This window comes from Gigantopelta aegis, chromosome 7, assembly GCF_016097555.1.
Source record: "Gigantopelta aegis isolate Gae_Host chromosome 7, Gae_host_genome, whole genome shotgun sequence".
Classification (NCBI taxonomy): Eukaryota; Metazoa; Mollusca; class Gastropoda; order Neomphalida; family Peltospiridae; genus Gigantopelta; species Gigantopelta aegis.
Genome location: NC_054705.1, coordinates 39,042,480 through 39,069,063, shown reverse-complemented (window position 1 = coordinate 39,069,063; position 26,584 = coordinate 39,042,480). Strand labels below are relative to the sequence as shown.

Below are 26,584 nucleotides of genomic sequence, written 5' to 3'. Positions count from 1 at the left end.
CACACGTATATATATATATATATATATATAAATTATACATTGTATGCAGGGTGGTTTAATGTTCTGTTGTTTGAATGGTTAAAACGTAGAGAGACAGAGACAGAGACAATAGAGAGAGAGAGAGAGAGAGAGAGAGAGAGAGAGAGAGAGAGAAGAGAGAGAGAGAGAGAGAGAGAGAGAGAGAGAGAGAGAGAGAGAGAGAGACACACACACAGAGAGTGAGAGAGAGAGAGGGAGGGAGGGAGGGAGAGAGAGATTGTATATTATTATATGCAGGGTGGTTTAATGTTCTGTTGTTTGAATGGTTAAAACGTAGAGAGACAGAGACAGAGACAGAGACAAGAGACAGAGAGAGACACAGAGAGAGAGAGAGAGAGAGAGAGAGAGAGAGAGAGAGAGAGAGAGAGAGAGAGAGAGAGAGGGAGGGAGGGAGGGAGGGAGGGTAGAGATAGATGGAGCACGATTGATCCTTAGACCTCTCGACCCCAGGGCGGCGCTGTAACACCGATGTACATATTGTCCTCTGATCCCAGATTTCGATCAGATTCGCTTTCCAGACGCTTTTCAAAGAGACCACAAACATGTAGGGAGTGGGACGTAGCCCAGTGGTAGAGTGCTCGGCTGATGCGCGGTCGGTCTAGGATCGATTCCCGTCGGTGGGAGCCTATTCGGCTATTTCTCGCTCCAGCCAATGCACCACGACTGGTGTAGCAAAAGCCGTGGTATATGCTATCATGTCTGTTTGATAGTGCAGATAAAAGATCCCTTGCTATCAATGAAAAAATGTAGCTGGTTTCCTCTCTAAGACTATATGTCAGAATTACCAAATGTTAGACATCCAATAGCCGATGATTAACAACTCAATGTGCTCTAGTGGTGTTGTTAAACAAAACGAACTTTTAAACAGACTTTAAGATACATGTAGGCTCTTTTCATATGACCAGTCACGGGTGCAATTTACAGGTATACATAAAGCGCGCAGCAAAGAGTTAAGGTAAATCGATGAATATATAGGTGACAATGATCAACGGATATCTGCCATTCACTAGGTTCCACCTGGATTGGACTGACCACAGCTACTTCAAACGTTCTCTGCATATATATTACTATTATTAAAAAAAAATTGTTTTAACGAAAGGATTTCCTAACCATATCAAATGTTTTATTAGCCTTGCCGCCTACTAATTGTTCTAGGAAAAAAACTATTTATAAAGGTAAGTCACTAGTTATATCTGCTTATAGCTAGATTTATGTTTGATCATTTGTTGTTTGTTCTTATGTAAACCAAAACCAAAACAAGTCTGAGAGAGAGAGAGAGAGAGAGAGAGAGAGAGAGAGAGAGAGAGAGAGAGAGAGAGAGAGAGAGAGAGAGAGAGAGAGAGAGAGAGAGAGAGAGAGAGAGAGAGAGAGAGAGAGAGAGAGAGAGAGAGAGAGAACTTATCCCGTTCGCCTATTAAGGACCTTTATTCTATTTACACAAATAACGAGTTTTAGCCCCCACCCCCATATAAAAAAAACCCCCAAACACCTGGATCCGCCATCGAGGTTCGTACGTGATGACATGGAAATCGTAAGATTCTGGTGACGGGGCAGGAGGGCCAGTTACTAAATTTGTATTCAATTTTAGCGATTAAAAAAGCTCTATTACAGTTGCAGACCATAGTTTAAATCCGTGAAAATTAACACTGAGTTTAGTTAAAGGCATATTGTCACAGACCACTGACCTATTTAATGGTCTAACAAAATATTACCTGAACAAATATAATTTGATTTGTTCCTAAATGTACTTTATTTAACCATCTTCCTAACCACAATACTCCATTTATTAATGACATTTTGTAAAAATAATTGAATTATGGCAATGGTCCATAATTCAAAAACTAAAATTGACGAGAGGGATGACATGGATTTCACTCCATCATGGTTCAGTTAAGGTGATGCGATAGCTAGATTTGGTTTCCAACAATTAATGTAATTTTTATTTATTATCCATTTTTAGAGAAATAAGGTTCTTAAATCCGTGACAGTATGCCTTTAATGTACACACCTGTAACACATTTGGATAGAGTTACAACAGAGTGAAACATGATTCTGTGATGTTGAAACTGTGAAAATATCCTTAAAAACATACTAGAATTCGACTCCATAACCGTAACTTCTCAGACGCACGTGCGTTTTAAAAAAAATATTTTTAAAAAGCATTTTGTGGTATTTACCGTATTAGAAACACCAGGATGACCAGAAATGCTTAGATTCACTGTTGTACGGAAATGGTTAATCTAAATAATAAAATATAAGTGATGATTGATAGTGAAAATATGCCTTAGTGTTTAAAAACTAGGGTCTATCACTTAAATGGAGACAGTGTCACAATAGCAATAATATTAACAGTCACAATGGCAGTAATATTAACAGTCACAATGGCAGTACTATTAACAGTCACAATGGCAGTGATATTAACAGTCACAATGGCAGTACTATTAACAGTCACAATGGCAGTACTATTAACAGTCACAATGGCAGTACTATTAACAGTCATGATGGCGGTAATATTAACAGTCACAATAGCAGTAATATTATCAGTCACGATGGCAGTAATATTAACAGTCACAATGGCAGTAATATTAACAGTCACAATGGCAGTAATATTAAAGGAACATTCCTGAGGTTGCTGCAATTTTTAAAATGTTATTGCTAACAAAAACTTTTTAACGATTGTAATTACATATCAAATATATTTTTTCTGCATAAAATATTAGTGGCTATATATTAAATGTGTTTCTGATAGTTCTAACATTTGTACTAGGTTAAATTTCATTTTATGTCCTACAATATAATTTTTTCGTACGTACGAAATTATTTGAAGACAAAATCCAGTTTGGGCTTCTTACAAATATTAAGACGACCAGAAACACATCGAATATACAGATACTGATATTCTAAACCAGAAAATATATTTAATATGTAAGTTTAATCGTAGAAATATTTTATTAGTCGGAAACATCTTACAATGCAGCAAACTCGGGAATATCCCTTTAACAGTATTTTTAATCGGTTTAATTATTGTTTTCTTTAATTTCACAACACAATGAAGTTATTGATTAATAAATAAAAACAACCATTTGAACAAATTTCTATAAAACCACGAAGGCGGGACGTAACCCAGTGGTAAAGCGCTCACCTGATACGCGGTCGGTCTAGGATCAATCCCCGTCGGTGGGACCTTTGGGCTATTTCTCGTTCCAGCCAGTGCCCCGAGACTGGTATGTGCTATTCTGTCTGTGGGATGGTGCGTATAAAAGATCCTTTACAACTAATGTCAAAGTGTAGCGGGTTTCCTCTCTAAGACTATGTCGAATTATCAAATGTTTGACATCCAATAGCCGATGATTAATAAATCAATGTGCTCTAGTTGTGGCGTTAAACAAAATACACTGTCTTTTCGTGCTGGGCCCATGTTGAACATTCAGTCGTTCATTCGATAAATATTCATTCGTTCGTGTCAGTCACTCTGAATAAATAGTGTTTGTCTTGGTTATCATAAAGTCTGTAGGGTGTATACTACCAAATCAAATCCCATAGACGACAATAGTAACATATGTGGCTAAAACTCCTACCTGCAACGTATCAATCGACATAGACGCCACGGATATAAATACTACCACCCCTCACCCTTAAAGTGAATCACAAAAAAGTGGGTGTCAGGCTGCTCATTTCTGAGATAACGGGTAGCGTCTATGACTACCCTAGTTCCGCACAAAATTTGAGTACTTTTTTTTACAGGTACCCCATACATGTTCCAAGCACAAGGCTACTTGACACAGTGGTACTAGATGAAATAAAATTGCATACTTTTTTAGCCCAGATAAAACTAATTTATTTTACAACCAACACACTCACATTTATAACCAATCACAGGACTTGTGGTGTTCACTTCTCTATTAAAAGTTGGGTGCACCTCGAACTTTGACCCAGCCTGAAATTATTTGGTCCAGTACTACCTGTAACAGCTCGGCGACCAGACTGACACAAATCAATGCAGATCAAAGAAGCTTTTTTCTTTTTTAATGGGGGAAAGTGGAACAATGTAGTGGTTTTCCTTTCTAAGGCTATGCGTCCAAATAATCAAATGATTAACGTCCAATGATTAATAAATCAATGTGGTCTAATAGCGTCGTTAAACAAAACAAACTTCTTCTTTTTAAAAAATATAAATCCAAGACGTTTTGTTGCGCAGTGTGAAAAAAAGTGATTGTTTTTTTAGTTATTGTTTGTGTGGACTTTGCTTAAAATCTTTATAGCACTATTGAGATTAGTTTATTTTTTAAGTTCATACCGGAAAACCCCACACTATAGTGCTGTCGGAAATAGAATAAAAATGATTTTCGTCGATTATTTCTTAAATATTAAAAAGACAAGTAAATATTTTGTAAATATCTATTTAATTATACTTTACCTAATTTAGCATTTACTTGTTTTGGCTCTCATTGATGTACAAGGTGGTGTTTACTCTTGAAATTAAAAGAAATATGTCGGTAAACAGGTAATTTGTAATTTCAGTATTATCATGACCTGTTATGGTATTCAAACAGCCGGTAGAAAAAATGACAATAAATGACCTGTTATAGATAGAAATATGAGATTTATTTACAATTTTACTGCAAAACATATGTAATTTGAAACAGACTATAACACCCAGATTGATATTGATTAATCACAAGCTAAGCAGAGGGTTGGTCTCAGGTGTGTTCAATATCAAACTGGGTGTTTGTAAAATTATAATTACTTCTCACATTCCGACTCGTTGTTGAAATTATCTCAAGGAAGGAAATGTTTTATATAACGACGCACTCAACACATTTTATTTACGGTTATATGGCGTCGGACATATGGTTAAGGACCACACAGATATTGAGAGATGAAATCCGCTGTCGCCACTTTATGGGCTGCATATAAAAGATCCCTTGCTGCTGATCGAAAAAAGTAGCCCATAAAGTGGCGACAGCGGATTTTATCTCTCAATATCTGTGTGGTCCTTAACCATATGTCCGACGCCATATAACCGTAAATAAAATGTGTTGAGTGCGTCGTTATATAAAACATTTACTTCCTTGAGATAATTTCAACAACGAGTCGGAATGACGAAATGTTTGACATCCAATAGCCGATAATTAATTGATCAACGTGCTCTAGTGGTGTCGTTAAACAAAACAAACTTTCATTTCCTTTCCTTTTATCTTAATTTCGTTCGTATATCCAATTAAGGTTGGGGGGGGGGGGGAACCATTATCTCCTGTTTTGTTTTTACTGTTTATAAATGATTTTGTGAATTCCATGGATATTAATGATGCTGACCCTGTAGGTAGTACTAAACCAAATAACTTCCGGCTGGGTCAAAGTTCGAGGTACACCCAACTTTTGATAGAGAAATTTACACCGGAAGTCCTGTAATTGGTGATAAATGTGAGTGCGTTGGATGTAAAAAAATTAGTTTCATCTGCGCAAAACATGTATGCACTTTTATTTCAGATCTCTGTACTGTTTGTTTAACATATTTGAAAATATTAATATTGATATACGTATATATCATAAGAACTTACTATTTGAATGTTATGTTTGCGCTATACTATTGTATTCATCTGAAGTGTGGGGGGCGGGACATAGTCCAGTGGTAAAGCGCTCACTCGATGCGCGGTCGGTCTGGGATCGATCCCCGTCGGTGGGCCCATCTCTCGTTCCAGCCAGTGCACTACGACTGGTATATCAAAGGCCGTGGTATGTACTATCCTGTCTGTGGGATGGTGCATATAAAAGATCCCTTGCTGCTAATAGAAAAGAGTAGCCCATGAAGTGGCGACAGCGGGTTTCCTCTCTCAATATCTGTGTGGTCCTTAACCATATGTCTGACGCCATATAACCATAAATACAATGTGTTGAGTGCGTCGTTAAATAAAACATCTCTTTCTTTCTTTCTCTGAAGTGTGGGGATTTCACAAAGCTTCTGATATTGAACCTGTTCGTTTGAAATATTATAAATACATTTTATCGGTTAAAAAGCCAACCTCTAATGCTACTGTATATGGCGAACTAGGATATCCACCAATGTATGTGAAAAGGCAAGAAAGAATAATTAAATATTGGTTGAAAATAATTTAAAATAAAACTTCTATTATGTAACCTAACTTCTATGATGTTTTAAGAAAACATGCTTTAGTGAACATATCGTATAATGGTTTAAACTGGGCTCACAGTGTAAACTGTTTGTTGAATAGGCTTTGGATATCAGACCTATGGTTAAATCAAAGTTTTATTGTGCATTTTCCTGTTAAAGGGACTTTCCTGAGTTTGCTGCAATTTTTAAGAGACAGAGACTTTTTAACGATTGTAATTAAATATCAAATATATTTTTCTTCATAAAATATTAGTGGCTGTATATTAAACGTGTTTCTGATCATTCTAATATTTGTACTAGCTTAAATTTCATTTTATTTCCTAAAATATTTTTTTTTGTACGTACGAAATTATTTCAAGACAAAATCCAGTTTTGCCTTCTTACAAATATTAAGACGACCTGAAACACACTGAATATACAGACACTGATATTCTAAACAAGAAAATATATTTAATATGTAAGTTTAATCGTAGAAATATTTTATTAGTCGGAAACATCTTACAATGCAGAAAACTCAGGAATGTCCCTTTAGCGTATTAATAATATTTATCTCCAACAGTGGAATGACCAGCGACACTAGTTGTCATAATTAAACCAGTATAATCAATTTAAATAACATTTGATGTATGAAAGTTATTTATCATTCATTTCATCATCAATATTACGGATTGCTTTGTGTAGACCGAGGTTAAGTTCTCATAGTATTTTGGACCGGCCTCGGTGGCGTCGTGGTTAGGCTATCGGTCTACAAGTTGGTAGGGACTGGGTTCGGATCCTAGTCGAGGCATGGGATTTTTAATCCAGATACCGACTCCAAACCCTGAGTGAGTGCTCCGCAAGGCTCAGTGGGTAGGTGTAAATCACTTGCACCGACCAGTGATCCATAACTGGTTCAACAAAGGCCATGGTTTGTGCTATCCTGCCTGTGGGAAGCGCAAATAAAAGATCCCTTGCTGCCTGTCGTAAAAGAGTAGCCTATGTGGCGACAGCGGGTTTTTCTCTAAAAAAACAGTGTCAGAATGACCATATGTTTGACGTCCAATAGCCGATGATAAGATAAAAAAATCAATGTGCTCTAGTGGCGTCGTTAAATAAAACAAACTTTTTTTTTCATAGTATTTTGTGTCAAACTGACAGAAATAACCAAATGCCTTCCGAATATCGGATTTGTAAATTTTGTAATATGCAAGTTACTGAAAATGAATATCATTTTGTATTAATATGTCCAAAGTATCGTGATTTAAAGATGCGCCATTTGCCCAAAATATATAATAGATGGCCAAATATGCAAAAGTTCTATCAAAATTTGTCTTCGAATAATCAGAGAATTATAATAAATCTAGCTAAGTTGATTAATTTTACCATGCTTAAACATCAGTCGAAGAAGTTTGTTTTGTTTAACGACACCACTGGAGCACATTGATTAATTAATCATCGGCTATTGGATGTCAAACATTTGATAATTCTGACTCGTAGTCATCAGAGGAAACCCGCTACATCTTTCCTAATGCAGAAAGGGATCTTTTATATGCACTTTCCCACAGACAGGATAGCACATACCAAGGTCCTTTGTCCAGTTGTGGTGCACTGGTTGGAACGAGAAAAAACCCAATCAGCTAAATGGATCCACCGAGGTGGTTCGATCCTGTGACGCAGGTACCTGAAGCCAGCGCTCAACCGACTGAGCTAAATCCCGTTCCAAACGTCAATCGATTGCTGTATAAACGTCTTACCTGTTCTTCCGCCCCATCATTGCCAGTTCTAGTGTTCCAGTAACGTCTTACCTGTTCTTCCGCCCCATCATTGCCAGTTCTAGTGTTCCAGTAACGTCTTACCTGTTCTTCCGCCCCATCATTGCCAGTTCTAGTGTTCCAATAACGTCTTACCTGTTCTTTCACCCACCATTGCCAGTTCTAGTGTTCCAGTAACGTCTTACCTGTTCTTCCGCCCCATCATTGCCAGTTCTAGTGTTCCAATAACGTCTTACCTGTTCTTTCACCCATCATTGCCAGTTCTAGTGTTCCAGTAACGTCTTACCTGTTCTTTCACCCATCATTGCCAGTTCTAGTGTTCCAGTAACGTCTTACCTGTTCTTCCGCCCCATCATTGCCAGTTCTAGTGTTCCAGTAACGTCTTACCTGTTCTTTCACCCATCATTGCCAGTTCTAGTGTTCCAGTAACGTCTTACCTGTTCTTCCGCCCCATCATTGCCAGTTCTAGTGTTCCAGTAACGTCTTACCTGTTCTTTCACCCATCATTGCCAGTTCTAGTGTTCCAGTAATGTCTTACCTGTTCTTTCACCCATCATTGCCAGTTCTAGTGTTCCAGTAACGTCTTACCTGTTCTTCCGCCCCATCATTGCCAGTTCTAGTGTTCCAGTAACGTCTTACCTGTTCTTCCGCCCCATCATTGCCAGTTCTAGTGTTCCAGTAACGTCTTACCTGTTCTTCCGCCCCATCATTGCCAGTTCTAGTGTTCCAGTAACGTCTTACCTGTTCTTTCACCCATCATTGCCAGTTCTAGTGTTCCAGTAACGTCTTACCTGTTCTTAACGTCTTACCCATCATTGCCAGTTCTAGTGTTCCAGTAACGTCTTACCTGTTCTTTCACCCATCATTGCCAGTTCTAGTGTTCCAGTAACGTCTTACCTGTTCTTCCGCCCCATCATTGCCAGTTCTAGTGTTCCAGTAACGTCTTACCTGTTCTTCCGCCCCATCATTGCCAGTTCTAGTGTTCCAGTAACGTCTTACCTGTTCTTACCTGCCCCATCATTGCCAGTTCTAGTGTTCCAGTAACGTCTTACCTGTTCTTTCCGCCCATCATTGCCAGTTCTAGTGTTCCAGTAACGTCTTACCTGTTCTTTCACCCATCATTGCCAGTTCTAGTGTTAACGTCTTAGTAACGTCTTACCTGTTCTTCCGCCCCATCATTGCCAGTTCTAGTGTTCCAGTAACGTCTTACCTGTTCTTCCGCCCCATCATTGCCAGTTCTAGTGTTCCAGTAACGTCTTACCTGTTCTTCCGCCCCATCATTGCCAGTTCTAGTGTTCCAGTAACGTCTTACCTGTTCTTCCGCCCCATCATTGCCAGTTCTAGTGTTCCAGTAACGTCTTACCTGTTCTTTCACCCATCATTGCCAGTTCTAGTGTTCCAGTAACGTCTTACCTGTTCTTCCGCCCCATCATTGCCAGTTCTAGTGTTCCAGTAACGTCTTACCTGTTCTTTCCGCCCATCATTGCCAGTTCTAGTGTTCCAGTAACGTCTTACCTGTTCTTTCGCCCCATCATTGCCAGTTCTAGTGTTCCAGTAACGTCTTACCTGTTCTTCCGCCCCATCATTGCCAGTTCTAGTGTTCCAGTAACGTCTTACCTGTTCTTCCGCCCCATCATTGCCAGTTCTAGTGTTCCGGTAACGTCTTACCTGTTCTTCCGCCCCATCATTGCCAGTTCTAGTGTTCCAGTAACGTCTTACCTGTTCTTCCGCCCCATCATTGCCAGTTCTAGTGTTCCAGTAACGTCTTACCTGTTCTTCCGCCCCATCATTGCCAGTTCTAGTGTTCCAGTAACGTCTTACCTGTTCTTCCGCCCCATCATTGCCAGTTCTAGTGTTCCAGTAACGTCTTACCTGTTCTTCCGCCCCATCATTGCCAGTTCTAGTGTTCCAGTAACGTCTTACCTGTTGTTCCGCCCCATCATTGCCAGTTCTAGTGTTCCAGTAACGTCTTACCTGTTCTTTCACACATCATTGCCAGTTCTAGTGTTCCAATAATGTCTTCACTGATTTTGTATTGTATTGTTATGTATTGTATTGTATTGTATTGTATTGTATTTTATTGTGTTGTGTTATTTTGTATTGTATATATATTTTTTATTATATATTTTTTATATTATTATTTATTTATTATTATTATTATTATTATATTATATTTATTTTAAATTATTATTACTGTTTTTTTTTTTTTAATTTGTGTGTTGTTTAATTCCATAGCCGACTCATTATTGAGATATATTTATACTTTGCTATAAGTGTTTTGTAATACTTAATGCAATAAACTATATACATATATATATATATATATATATATATATATATATATATATATATATATATATATATATATATATATATATCTCTATATATATATATATATATATATATATATATATACATATACATATACATATACATATACATATACATATATATATATATATATATATATAGCAAGAAAAAAGAAAAAAAAGATGAACACAAATGTCACTATTTCAATTGTTTTCTCTCTGTTGAGGGGCCAGTGCTCCACAAGGCCGTGGTATGTACTATCCTGTCTGTAAGTTGTAAGAACTTAAATCAACAAAGAATTTGAATTTGAAAAAGTATAAATTCTCCTATTCCAGATGACACCGAGCCTCTTTCCGCATCTGTCGATGAAAGTGATAAAATTACTGTTTTTGGTGATTCTCGTCGGAGGTCTCGTACCGTGTGCCTTATATTTCAGCGCCGTCTCATGGAAATCTAACACATTCAGCGTGCCCTTTCTTTTTAATCTATCAATCTTTAATACAAGAATCTACGGAGATGACACGGATTTACACGACTCTCCTAAACACAGCGACAGCATTATACGTTCAATGGGATTTAAATCTGGTGATCATGGGACTACAAGGTCCAACCTGTCAGATTTCGGTGCGGGCGATTCAGGAGGTGGAAATGGGAATGACTATGTGGCGAAACTCAACGGAACGAGTGGAACACCTCGGCAGTTGCTTGTCGGCGGTTTACAGGGTCAACAAAACCCAGGGCAAAGTCCAACCAGTGCAAATGACAGTCACACGACAAGGGCATTCTCCGAGACTCAGGGATCAAGCACCAACATCACTGAACCGTGTCCGCAGACTCCGCCCATATCAGGTACATAATACTAGTATTTTCTATGACGTCACTCAGCCCTCCGAAGGACTGAAGCTAAAGGGCAACTTTGAGATAGCAACCACAACGCCCCCCGAATAGGCAATGTTGCAGGGCCCTGTTCCACGAAGCAATTTTGACCCTAAGATCACCGTAAGTATATAACGACTGTATACATTTAAGGTGATCTTAGCGTTAAGATCGCTTCGTGGAACGAGGCCCAGAAAGAAAAAGAAAGAAAGAAAGGAATGTTTTATTTAACGACGCACTCAACACATTTTATTTACGGTTATATGGCGTCAGATATATGGTTAAGGACCACACAGATTTTGAGAGGAAACCCGCTGTCGCCACTACATGGGCTACTTTTTCCGATTAGGAGCAAGGGATCTTTTATTTGCGCTTCCCACAGGCAGGATAGCACAAACCATGGCCTTTGTTGAACCAGTTATGGATCACTGATCGGTGCAAATGGTTTACACCTACCCACTGAGCCTTGCGGAGCACTCACTCAGGGTTTGGAGTCGGTATCTGGATTAAAAATCCCATGCCTCGACTGGGATCCGAACCCAGTACCTACCAGCCTGTAGACCGATGGCCTAACCACGACGCCACCGAGGACGGTAGGCCCAGAAAGAGATATAACTAGACCAATTTTTTTTTTTTTTTAAATCATTCAATTGTCTTCTTAAGTTTACGATTCCCGTCGGTGGGCCCATTGGGCTATTTCTCGCTTCAGCCAGTGCACCACGACTGGTACGCCAAAAGCCGTGATAAGTGTTATCCTGTCTGTGTGTGAGATGGTGCATATAAAAGATCCCTTGTTGCTAATCGAAAATAGTAGCCCATGACGTGACGACAGGGGTTTCCTCTCTCATTATCTGTGTGGTCCTTAATCATATGTCCGACGCCATATAACCATAAATAAAATGTTAAATAAAACATTTCCTTCCTTATATCATAAATGTGTGCATTATAATTTTGTATTTTATGTGTGAAAGACATCTGTGACATATAAACATGTTCGTATTCGATTATCGATGTCAAGATTTGATGCATTTAACATCATTCGTAACTGATCCACATAATATTAATAATGTACATGTGAATGCAAATTCCAAACAGATTATTAAGTCGTGCTAAGTATTTAATAAAATCAATTCAGGGTAACATATGGCATCGAACGTAAACCTTTCATGAATGTCGGGGTTGTGAGCCCCGGATCTATGCTTTACATACATCTCCATGTTGTGATAAACATTTCATGAATGTCGGGGTTGTGGGCCCCGGATCTATGCTTTACATACATCTCCATGTTGTGATAAACATTTCATGAATGTCGGGGTTGTGGGCCCCGGATCTATGCTTTACATACATCTCCATGTTATGATAAACATTTCATGAATGTCGGGGTTGTGGGCCCCGGATCTATGCTTTACATACATCTCCATGTTATGATAAACATTTCATGAATGTCGGGGTTGTGGGCCCCGGATCTATGCTTTACACACATCTCCATGTTATGATAAACATTTCATGAATGTCGGGGTTGTGGGCCCCGGATCTATGCTTTACACACATCTCCATGTTATGATAAACATTTCATGAATGTCGAGGTTGTGAGCCCCGGATCTATGCTTTACATACATCTCCATGTTATGATAAACATTTCATGAATGTCGGGGTTGTGAGCTCCGGATCTATGCTTTACATACATCTCCATGTTGTGATAAACATTTCATGAATGTGGGCCCCGGATCTATGCTTTACATACATCTCCATGTTATGATAAACATTTCATGAATGTCGGGGTTGTGGGCTCCGGATCTATGCTTTACATACATCTCCATGTTATGATAAACATTTCATGAATGTCGGGGTTGTGAGCTCCGGATCTATGCTTTACATACATCTCCATGTTATGATAAACATTTCATGAATGTCGGGGTTGTGGGCCCCGGATCTATGCTTTACATACATCTCCATGTTATGATAAACATTTCATGAATGTCGGGGTTGTGGGCCCCGGATCTATGCTTTACATACATCTCCATGTTATGATAAACCTTTCATGAATGTCGGGGTTGTGATAAACCTTTCATGGCCCCGGATCTATGCTTTACATACATCTCCATGTTATGATAAACCTTTCATGAATGTCGGGGTTGTGGGCCCCGGATCTATGCTTTACATACATCTCCATGTTATGATAAACCTTTCATGAATGTCGGGGTTGTGGGCCCCGGATCTATGCTTTACATACATCTCCATGTTATGATAAACCTTTCATGAATGTCGGGGTTGTGGGCCCCGGATCTATGCTTTACATACATCTCCATGTTATGATAAACCTTTCATGAATGTCGGGGTTGTGGGCCCCGGATCTATGCTTTACATACATCTCCATGTTATGATAAACCTTTCATGAATGTCGGGGTTGTGGGCCCCGGATCTATGCTTTACATACATCTCCATGTTATGATAAACCTTTCATGAATGTCGGGGTTGTGGGCCCCGGATCTATGCTTTACATCATCTCCATGTTATGATAAACCTTTCATGAATGTCGGGGTTGTGGGCCCCGGATCTATGCTTTACATACATCTCCATGTTATGATAAACCTTTCATGAATGTCGGGGTTGTGGGCCCCGGATCTATGCTTTACATACATCTCCATGTTATGATAAACCTTTCATGAATGTCGGGGTTGTGGGCCCCGGGGCCCATGTTATGATAAACCTTTCATGAATGTCGGGGTTGTGGGCCCCGGATCTATGCTTTACAGTCATCTCCATGTTATGATAAACCTTTCATGAATGTCGGGGCTGTGATCCCCGGATCTATGCTTTACATACATCTCCATGTTATGATAAACCTTTCATGAATGTCGGGGCTGTGATCCCCGGATCTATGCTTTACATACATCTCCATGTTATGATAAACCTTTCATGAATGTCGGGGTTGTGGGCCCCGGATCTGTGCTTTACATACATCTCCATGTTATGATAAACCTTTCATGAATGTCGGGGCTGTGATCCCCGGATCTGTGCTTTACATACATCTCCATGTTATGATAAACCTTTCATGAATGTCGGGGTTGTGGGCCCCGGATCTGTGCTTTACATACATCTCCATGTTATGATAAACCTTTCATGAATGTCGGGGCTGTGATCCCCGGATCTGTGCTTTACATACATCTCCATGTTATGATAAACCTTTCATGAATGTCGGGGTTGTGGGCCCCGGATCTGTGCGTTACATACATCTCCATGTTATGATAAACCTTTCATGAATGTCGGGGTTGTGGGCCCCGGATCTATGCTTTACATACATCTCCATGTTATGATAAACCTTTCATGAATGTCGGGGTTGTGAGCCTCGGATCTATGCTTTACATACATCTCCATGTTATGATAAACCTTTCATGAATGTCGGGGTTGTGAGCCTCGGATCTATGCTTTACATACATCTCCATGTTATGATAAACCTTTCATGAATGTCGGGGTTGTGGGCCCCGGATCTATGCTTTACATACATCTCCATGTTATGATAAACCTTTCATGAATGTCGGGGCTGTGATCCCCGGATCTATGCTTTACATACATCTCCATGTTATGATAAACCTTTCATGAATGTCGGGGCTGTGATCCCCGGATCTATGCTTTACATACATCTCCATGTTATGATAAACCTTTCATGAATGTCGGGGTTGTGGGCCCCGGATCTATGCTTTACATACATCTCCATGTTATGATAAACCTTTCATGAATGTCGGGGCTGTGGGCCCCGGATCTATGCTTTACATACATCTCCATGTTATGATAAACCTTTCATGAATGTCGGGGCTGTGGGCCCCGGATCTATGCTTTACATACATCTCCATGTTATGATAAACCTTTCATGAATGTCGGGGTTGTGGGCCCCGGATCTATGCTTTACATACATCTCCATGTTATGATAAACCTTTCATGAATGTCGGGGTTGTGGGCCCCGGATCTATGCGTTACATACATCTCCATGTTATGATAAACCTTTCATGAATGTCGGGGTTGTGGGCCCCGGATCTATGCTTTACATACATCTCCATGTTATGATAAACCTTTCATGAATGTCGGGGTTGTGGGCCCCGGATCTATGCTTTACATACATCTCCATGTTATAAACCTTTCATGAATGTCGGGGCTGTGATCCCCGGATCTATGCTTTACATACATCTCCATGTTATGATAAACCTTTCATGAATGTCGGGGTTGTGGGCCCCGGATCTATGCTTTACATACATCTCCATGTTATGATAAACCTTTCATGAATGTCGGGGCTGTGATCCCCGGATCTATGCTTTACATACATCTCCATGTTATGATAAACCTTTCATGGATGTCGGGGTTGTGGGCCCCGGATCTATGCTTTACATACATCTCCATGTTATGATAAACCTTTCATGAATGTCGGGGTTGTGGGGCCCGGATCTATGCTTTACATACATCTCCATGTTATGATAAACCTTTCATGAATGTCGGGGTTGTGGGCCCCGGATCTATGCGTTACATACATCTCCATGTTATGATAAACCTTTCATGAATGTCGGGGTTGTGATCCCCGGATCTATGCTTTACATACATCTCCATGTTATGATAAATCTTTCATGAATGTCGGGGTTGTGGGCCCCGGATCTATGCTTTACATACATCTCCATGTTATGATAAACCTTTCATGAATGTCGGGGTTGTGGGCCCCGGATCTATGCTTTACATACATCTCCATGTTATGATAAACCTTTCATGAATGTCGGGGTTGTGGGCCCCGGATCTATGCTTTACATACATCTCCATGTTATGATAAACCTTTCATGAATGTCGGGGTTGTGGGCCCCGGATCTATGCTTTACATACATCTCCATGTTATGATAAACCTTTCATGAATGTCGGGGTTGTGGGCCCCGGATATATGCGTTACATACATCTCCATGTTATGATAAACCTTTCATGAATGTCGGGGTTGTGAGCCTCGGATCTATGCTTTACATACATCTCCATGTTATGATAAACCTTTCATGAATGTCGGGGTTGTGGGCCCCGGATCTATGCTTTACATACATCTCCATGTTATGATAAACCTTTCATGAATGTCGGGGTTGTGGGCCCCGGATCTATGCTTTACATACATCTCCATGTTATGATAAACCTTTCATGAATGTCGGGGTTGTGGGCCCCGGATCTATGCTTTACATACATCTCCATGTTATGATAAACCTTTCATGAATGACGGGGCTGTGGGCCCCGGATCTATGCTTTACATACATCTCCATGTTATGATAAACCTTTCATGAATGTCGGGGCTGTGATCCCCGGATCTATGCTTTACATACATCTCCATGTTATGATAAACCTTTCATGAATGTCGGGGTTGTGGGCCCCGGATCTATGCTTTACATACATCTCCATGTTATGATAAACCTTTCATGAATGACGGGGCTGTGATCCCCGGATCTATGCTTTACATACATCTCCATGTTATGATAAACCTTTCATGAATGTCGGGGTTGTGGGCCCCGGATCTATGCTTTACATACATCTCCATGTTATGATAAACCTTTCATGAATGTCGGGGCTGTGATCCCCGGATCTATGCTTTACATACATCTCCATGTTATGATAAACCTTTCATGAATGTCGGGGTTGTGGGCCCCGGATCTATGCTTTACATACATCTCCATGTTATGATAAACCTTTCATGAATGTCGGGGTTGTGGGCCCCGGATATATGCGTTACATACATCTCCATGTTATGATAAACCTTTCATGAATGTCGGGGTTGTGAGCCTCGGATCTATGCTTTACATACATCTCCATGTTATGATAAACCTTTCATGAATGTCGGGGTTGTGGGTCCCGGATCTATGCTTTACATACATCTCCATGTTATGATAAACCTTTCATGAATGTCGGGGTTGTGGGCCCCGGATCTATGCTTTACATACATCTCCATGTTATGATAAACCTTTCATGAATGACGGGGCTGTGATCCCCGGATCTATGCTTTACATACATCTCCATGTTATGATAAACCTTTCATGAATGTCGGGGTTGTGGGCCCCGGATCTATGCTTTACATACATCTCCATGTTATGATAAACCTTTCATGAATGACGGGGCTGTGATCCCCGGATCTATGCTTTACATACATCTCCATGTTATGATAAACCTTTCATGAATGTCGGGGTTGTGGGCCCCGGATCTATGCTTTACATACATCTCCATGTTATGATAAACCTTTCATGAATGTCGGTGCTGTGATCCCCGGATCTATGCTTTTCATACATCTCCATGTTATGATAAACAAAAAACACCTTTAAAGGAACAGTCCCTAGTTTCAGCCCGTGAAAATTAACACTAAGTTTATTTAATCTACAAACCTGTGACACATTTGGATAAAGTTACAATTCAGTCAAACATGAGTCTGTGACTTTTGAAATGGTGAAATACCCTCTAAAATAGACTAAAACTCGACTCCATAACTGTTACTTCTCAGACGCACGTCCGTTTTTAAAAATATGAGAAATGTATTTTGTGATATTAAAAACACAATGATGACCAAAAACACTTCGAATGTACGGAAACTGATAATCTAAACCATAAAATCTAAGTAAAGTATAATTTCAGTTATCAAAAACGGCTATAATAGTCAGAAATATGCCTTGGTGTTTAAAAACAAGGGCATGTCCCTTTAAAAATAACCATAAAATCTAAGTAAAGTGTGAATTCAGTTATCAAAAACGGCTATAACAGTAAAAAAAACATATGCCTTAGTGTTTAAAAACTAGGGTGTGTCCCTTTAAAAATAACAAAACTAAGAGAAACGTTTTCACATTCAAGTTTAACACATGCATTCGCCAGGGCTGCTAGAATCGTTATAAACGTCCACTAGCCAAAGGATAAGTCATATAAAACAGTTACTAGCCATGATTAGATATTCACTAACCCTACTTTAAGTAAATACAATTTTACTAATAGTAATAACATGATATGTCACCTAAAGATGGAGATGGAGCTTAAAAAGCCTGACATTTGAGGCTTGCAGGATATTCATATTTACAAAATAGACTTAATGCAGCATCAGTGTTCGATATTAAACATTTTGAGCAGGATCCCAGTTGGATACTAACAATTCAAAATCTGGTATCCCACCTGAAAATTTAGTATCCCACTTAAATGAAATTCATAAATAACATTGGCAAAATTGGCAAAACGATTTGCTGCATCTATTTTTGCGTAATACTGACATAAATTAATATTTAGCAGTAATTCAGTGTTTCTAATATTACTAATGATAAACCTACCTGTATCAAATTTTCTGCAGATGTGGAATAAATATCTCAAATAAAATTTGAAGGGAGGAACCATCCAACAGCCACTTAGCGGTACCCAGCATTAGACTGGGTACGAGTTGAGGGAGATATTGTTACGGCATAGCATTAGACTGCGTAAGAGCTCAAAAATACTGTTACTTAACTTCACCAATAAATGATGACTTTCAACGTTTCAGCAAAAAATAAAAATGCAGGATTAAAAAAACAAACAAGAACCTTATATGGTATCCCGGTGGGATACTGGGTTCTTGAAGTCTGGTATCCAAAATTAAATTCTGGTATCCCCGAGATACCGGGATACCGTTAATCTCGAACACTGAGCATGTGTCAATTTTCTTTCACTAGCCATCGGGCATGGCTATAGTAGTTATTTACTAGCCGAACACTGACTATCACTAGCAATGGGAGTGGGGCTACCATAATCTAGAAGCCCTGTGTTCACATGCATAGGATGAGGATATACGACGATAATCGAGATGTAAGAGCGCTCAGACTAGCAAATGGACAGTCGTAGAAGTCGTGAGATCAGCGAGTTGGCCAACTCCGTCGTGGCAGTTGGTAGTCTGAGACTAGCATTGTCGTTAAAAAAAAAGACTGTTAGTCGGAAACATCATATGCTAGGATCAGACTACCAACTGCCGCGACAAAGTTGGTCAACTTTTCTTGCTCTGACGACTTCTACGACTGTCCAGTTGCTAGTCTGAGCACTCTTTGATTCTCGTTGTATACGACTTACACAACATATTATGTGTTAATCTAAGCGCACCCATAGTAAGTCGGCAGTTGGGGCAATTACAACGCAACGATCCATTTGGCCAACTTCGTCGTGACAGTTGGTATTCTGATCCTAGCATTAAAATGGCTGTTTCTTTAAAACAATGGTGAAACGAGATTTGAGCTTGGCGTACACGAGCATTTTTATAATACCAGCGATCAATAAATCGACTGTTGATAATGCCAATGCTTTTTATCCCTATAAATAAAAGGAGCGCTGATGTATCGTGATACACAACAACGCGTTTCCGATAGACCGTGATACGTTTGTATTGACTTTCATTAATTCGTATGAACTCGAGAGCTAAATTTGCATTGTGCTGGCATGCTGTTAAAAAAATCCACTCACCCACCCGTTTATTTATTAATCTAGTTTATCGATTGGTAATATAGATACTACTAAACTAGTTCCAGGTTAGGGACCCGGGACAGACATGCTCTAAACCTTCGTGGTATATGAGTGTAGTGCACACAAATGTCGCAACGACCACAAATGTCACAACGAACACAAACGTCGCAATGCTACTGCCACAAATGTCCTAATGGTAGTACTATACCAAATAACTTCCGGCTGGGTCAAAGTTCGAGGTGCACCCAACTTTTGATAGAGAAGTGAACACCACAAGTCCTGTGATTGGTTATAAATGTGAGTGTGTTGGTTGTAAAAAATAATAGTTTCATCTGGGTAAAATAAATGTGCAATTTTATTTCATCTAGTACCAATGTGTCAAGTAGCCTTGTGCTTGAAACATGTATGGGGTACCTGTAAAAAAAGTACTCAAATTTTGTGCGAAACTAGGGTAGTCATAGACGCTACCCGTTATCTCAGAAACGAGCAGCTTGACCCCCATTTTTTTCTGATTCACTTTAAGTGTAAGGGGTGGTAGTATTTATATCCGTGGTGTTTATGTCGGTTGATACGTTGCAGGTAGGAGTTTTAGCCGCATATGTTACTATTGTCGTCTATGGGATTTGATTTGGTAGTATACACCCTAATCGACCACAAACTGGCCTCGGTGGCGTCGTGGTTAGGCCATCGGTCTACAGGCTGGTAGGTACTGGGTTAGGATCCCAGTCGAGGCATGGGATTTTTAATCCAGATACCGACTCCAAACCCTGAGTGAGTGCTCCGCAAGACTCAATGGGTAGGTGTAAACCACTTGCACCGACCAGTGATCCATAACTGGTTCAACAAAGGCCATCCTGCCTGTGGGAAGCGCAAATAAAAGATCCCTTGCTGCCTGTCGTAAAAGAATAGCCTATGTGGCGACAGCGGGTTTCCTCTAAAAAACAGTGTCAGAATGAGCATATGTTTGACGTCCAATAGCCGATAATAAGATAAAAAATCAATGTGCTCTAGTGGCGTCGTTAAATAAAACAAACTTTACTTTTTTTAATCGACCACAAATGTCACACGATCGACCACAAATGTCACAAAGGTCTCAACCACAAATGTCACAACGCTGAACGCCACAAATGTCACAACGACAAATGACGCAACTCACCAACCACAAATGTCATAATTTACATTGACGTTTTTAAAATGTTTTCTTGTTTTGTCCTTTTGGGGCAATACTCTTAGCTCAAATATAGTGTCCCTTGCTCGACAGGATTACAGGATCTATTCCCACTGTAGCATCCCCTAAAATGTTTCATTATTAGCACCAACTTAGTGGTCTGAAAACTCGATGTCAAATCAATATTATACTGCGAAAAAGCACTGCTGGATAAAATGACTCTCGTACAATGTTAAGCACCATATAAGTAATGTTAGTGTGAGTCATGGTCGGTCGAACTGCTATAAAGGCCACCTTTATTTAACAACCACGCATCAATAACGGGCACTTCAAGCGCTATATTACGTATACCAATGCATTTATTTTAATCTATATATAACGACCACCTGCTAATAAAGTTGACTTTTGTAAGTTCTTTGTTATATAGAGGTTTACAGAAGACCTAGTAAGTTAGAAGAAAATATGTGTCGAATCCATTTGTTAAAGCTATAATATATGTTTCAGTGAATCAAATACTCAATGTATACAGGGTCCCACGGACTGTGATGTCATAATAGAGAAGAGTGGGACGTAGCTCAGCGAAAGAGCGTTCGACTGCGGTTAGAGAGGTCCAAGGATCGATCCTCCTCATTGGACTCATTTAGTTATATCGTATTTCAACCAGTGATCAATAACTAGTACATCAAAGGACCGAGCTAAGTGCTATTGTATGCTATCATAAAATAACCTTTGTTGCTAAGATTAGCGAACGTGGCGGGAACGGGTTTGACAGTAATTAATGTGTTTCAGCAGTCTTGTAAAACATATAAATTTTATTTTACCATTTTCATATACTATTTTAATGCAGTTAATAAGAATAATATCAGAACGGTTTAGTGTGAATCATTTTATGATATGTAAGGCAATGAGGTTGCAAATGCACACACACACACACACACACACACACACACACACACACACATACAAACACACACATACACACACACAGACACACACACACACACAAAGACGCACGCACACACACACACACACACACACACACACACACACACAAACACCCTGCAACTGCCCGCGGCAATCGGCAATGCCATAGAGATTGCCGCGGAGTTTTTCATTCTCTTTAGCACGTTTTGTTTTGCCGTGGAATAAATTTGATTTTTTTTGATTTTTTTTTTTGTGGTTTTTTTTTGTTTCTCAAGATGTATTTTTTAATTATTATAACTAGTGGTCTATGAACTCTATTGACAGTTCATAACATGTGCATTTTATATTAACAGAAAAATTGCCGTGAACCGTATTTCTCCACAGCATTTTTATTCCGTAAACATATATATGTGTATACATGTATGTATGTATATATTACTAGTGGAAAAAAGTAACTGTGTAACCTAAAAAATCGGATGAAAATAAAACTACTCAATATTTTAGCCTGATGTTTTGTACATGTTACCAGTGAACGCACCGCCACACAATAGCTGGGTCAATGCCGTATTTGCACGTGCAGTTTTGCTTCTGGGAACATGAACATATTTTTCCCATTTTTTTCTCCCAACATGTTACTTTTCACGTTTTTGTCGACTTTTCAACTGTCGGGTCATTGCATGCCAACCGGGGGTACAGAAAAGCAGGTTATTTCTGTTGAAAATTGTAGCAGAGCAATGCCCAGGCTAAACGAAAATGACCGCCTTCGCGCAATTGGCATGATCCAGGCTGGTATGCGCCATCGCGCTGTCGCTACGCAATTTGGTGTACACATAAACAGTATTCAGGCTTTGTGGAGACGTTATCAACATGTTGGTAATGTCAGAGACCAACAACGTGCGGGCCGTCCACGCGTGACGTCACGACAGCAGGACAACCACATCAGACTCGTGCACCTCAGGAATCGATTCCAAACGGCAAGTCTGACAGCGCGGACCATTCCTGGATTGCGTGCCATTAATCCCAGAACTGTACGGAATCGATTACGTGAACATGGTATCCGTCCGCGACGCCCGGCTGTCCGTTCAGTTTTGCTAAGACGTCATCGTGTAGCACGTTTGGCTTGGTGTAGAAGACACTTGCACTTTAATCGCCGTGACTGGGCGGGTATACTGTTTACGGACGAGTCCAGGTTTCACTTGGACAGCAGTGACGGCCAAGAGTGTATCGTCGTGTTGGAGAACGTTTTAGTGACGCCTGTGTTGTGGAGCGACGTGCATTTGGCAGAGGCAGTGTCATGGTTTGGGGTGGCATCACGTCAACTGGATGAACACCTCTTGTGGTCATCAATGGCAATTTGAACGCTGTACGCTACCGTGACGACATTATTCAGGCTCACGTCATCCCATTTGTGCAAGGACAGCAACGTCACATCACGCTTCAGCATGACAATGCTAGACCTCACGTCGCCCGGGTGGTAATGGATTTTCTAGCACAGCAGAACATCGATGTGTTGCAGTGGCCTGCGGTCTCACCCGATCTTGCACCAATCGAGCACGTCTGGGATGAGATGCAACGTCGTGTACGTGCACTGCCTAACCAGCCGCTGACGTTGAGAGCGCTTGGTCAGACGTTAGTACAGATCTGGAACGGCATTCCCCAGGCATTCTTCAACAATTTGGTAGGCTCTATGAGGCGATGGTGCCAGGCCTGCATCGACGCAAACGGTGGCCATACGCGCTATTAACTTTGTGAACTGTTTTTTTACCCCCCATGTCTTTCATCCCCAATACCGATGAAATGACGGATGCTGTGACATTTTAAATGAATTGACGTTTTGCTTAATTGCCTAATAAATAATGCTATATGATAATTTTATCGTTTTATGTCTTGAAATTATGTTTTTATCAACATGATAACCATACACAGTTACTTTTTTCCACTAGTATATATACAACCCCTGCGATTGGTGAAGATATTTAGAGAATAACTAATGAGCTACGAGGAATTATGAATTATCTGTCCCGAGTGAAAGAATGTTGTAAACTCTCTCTCTCTCTCTCTCTCTCTCTCTCTCTCTCTCTCTCTCTCTCTCTCTCTCTCTCTCTCTCTCTCTCTCTCTCTCTCTGTGTGTGTGTGTGTATTGAAATTTGCGATCTCAGTGCCTTACACATGATAAAATTATTCACATCGGAACGTTCTGATACTATTCTTATTAATTGCGTAAGTAAAATAGTACATGAAAATGGTAAACTAAAATCTGTGTGTTTTACAAGACTACTGAAACCCGTTGCTGCCATGTTGGCTACTCTTAGCAACAATGGTTCTTTTATGATAGCACCATACATACGATATCACTTAGCACGGTCCTTTGATGCACCAGTTATTGATCACTGACTGAAACACGTGACGTAACTAAATGAGTCCATTGAGGAGGATAGATCCAACGACCCACCGCACCATGAGCGGACGCTCTTTCGCTGAGTTAGAGAGCGGAACATAGATCAGTGGTAGAGCCAATGGTGCGGTGGGTCGTCGGATCGATCCTGCCTGGTGGACCCATTAAGCTATTTCTTGTTCCAGCCAGTGTTCCACAACTGGTGTAACAAAGGCCGTGGTACGTGCTATCCTGTCTATGGGATGGTGCATATAAAAGATCCCTTGCTGCTAATCAGAATGGTCTAACGCCATATAACCGTAAAATAAAATGTGTTGAGTGCGTCGTTAAATAAAACATAAAACACACACACACACACACACACACTCTCTCTCTCTCTCTCTCTCTCTCTCTCTCTCTCTCTCTCTCTCTCTCTCTCTCTCTCTCTCTCTTTTGCTGAGCTACGCCCCACTCTTCTTTATTATGACATTACATTTCGTAGGACACTGTATACATTGAGTATTTGATTGATTGAAACATATGTTTTGCTTTAACAAATGGATTAGACACATATTTTATATACAGATTAAAATAGATGCATTGGTATACGTAATGTAGCGCTTGAAGTGCCCGTTATTGATGCGTGGTTGCAGTAGCATTGCGACATTTGTGGTCGTTGTGACATTTGTGGTCGTTGCGACATCTGTGGACACTATATACGAGCACGGTAAAATTATCCGCTCCGCTCTCTTAAGAAATAGCTGGCGTGTTTTCAATTATTCAAGTTCAAGTTCAAGTTCTTTATTGCGTTAAGTTTTCCAACTTATCAGCATTATAACAATGAGATACAATATTATGTACAATGGTGCGGAACAATGGTGGAAAATGACTTACATAAACACATACACATATACCCATAAAACAATCCATCTATATCTATATATAAACAATCGGCAATATGGGTTACACAAATATAGATATATCAAGTTGTTTGTAGTAATAGCATATCCCTCATTTTGTTCGCCTGTATTAAGTATTTGCCAAGGTTATGAACATTGCTGTAACTGGTGTTTTATTCATGTTAACGGGTAATTATAAAAATATAATTATTCTGTTAAAAATATTAATAATAAGGCCAAAAGAAAACATAAATGTTGCTCTTCGGTCGTTTCAACGTTCCAGAACTGACTCGGCGATTCGTTTATTTTTTTTAAATTCCTTTATTTTTTTTGGACAAGCATGGATTGCATAGGAAAAGTGGGGACATTTTAATACTATTTTTTTCTCTCATGTCCTTCTTATCTGCCCTGGTCGCATGTCATTGGTCAGTGTGCTCCGTCATGGTACTCGGTAACCTATAGAGTGTATACCACCAAATCAAATCCCATAGACGACAATAGTAACATATCTGGCTACAACTGCTACCTGTAGCGTATCAATCGACATAAACACCAGAAAAAAATTGGGGGGGTCAAGCTGCTCATTTCAGAGATAACGACTACCCTAGTTCCACACACAATTTGAGTACCCTTTTGTTTTCTTACAGGTACTCCATACTTGTTTCAAGCACAAGGCTACTTGACACAGTGGTACTAGATGAAATAAAATTGCATACATATTTTGCCCAGATGAAACTATTTTTTTTTTTTTTGTACAACCTACACACTCATAATTTATCATCAATCACTTGTGGTGTTTACTTCTTCATCAAAAGTCGGTGCACCTCGAACTTTGACCCATCATATAATCATTATATCATTGAATAAAAACATGTGTTTCAACGTTTTCTGTAAAGTGGATGTAAAATGTGTTTGTATTTAATAATTGATTTAGTATTACTTGATACGTGAGGAAATATTTTACAACCAACACACTCACATTTATCACCAATCACAGGACTTGTGGTGTTAACTTCTCTATCAAAAGTCGGTGCACCTCGAACTTTGACCCAGCCGGAAGTTATTTGGTTTAGTACTACCTATAAACTATTCTTCACAATGCCATTTTCCATAGAGCCAAGGCAACTTGTATGACTTCGACTTTGCCCTCAAATGACATCATTTGGACGCATAATGACATGGTACGTCACAATATTTTATTTGAGGCGGCACAGTATTCTTTTTGGTATAGATGGCGCTGCTGTAGCTACCACGGGAATTTTGAAGAAAAAAACCGACCCGCTGACCAGAAAGTTTGTTTTGTTTAACGACACCACTAGAGCACATTGATTTATTGGATGTCAACTATTTGGTAATTTTTATATATAGAACAAATCCTCTGTCCCATTAGTAGACAGGGATCTAATATATGCACCATCCGACAGACAGGGTAGCACATACCACGGCCTTTGAAGCACCAGTTGTGTTGCACCTTCCCACAAACAGAATAGCACATACCACGGCAATTGATATACCAGTTGTGTTGCACCATCCCACAGACATAATAGCACATACCACGGCCTTTGATATTCCAGTCGTGGTGCACTGGCTGGAACGAGAAATAGCTCATTAGGTTCACCGACAGGGTTCGATCCTAGACCGACCGCG

The 26,584-nt window shown here is 39.9% G+C and overlaps 1 protein-coding gene across 1 annotated transcript in view; it reads left to right on the top strand.

Annotated features, from left to right (window-relative positions):
* Positions 1-985: 985 nt before the first annotated feature.
* The window catches only part of LOC121377278 (beta-1,4-N-acetylgalactosaminyltransferase bre-4-like), a 77,168-nt gene continuing 51,569 nt past the window's right edge, over positions 986-26,584 (top strand). Inside the window, exons 1-2 of the mRNA XM_041505211.1 lie at positions 986-1,214; positions 10,569-11,082. Coding sequence (XP_041361145.1) covers positions 10,569-11,082 — 514 coding nt within the window. The 5' untranslated portion in view covers positions 986-1,214. The remainder of the gene's footprint in view (positions 1,215-10,568; positions 11,083-26,584) is intronic.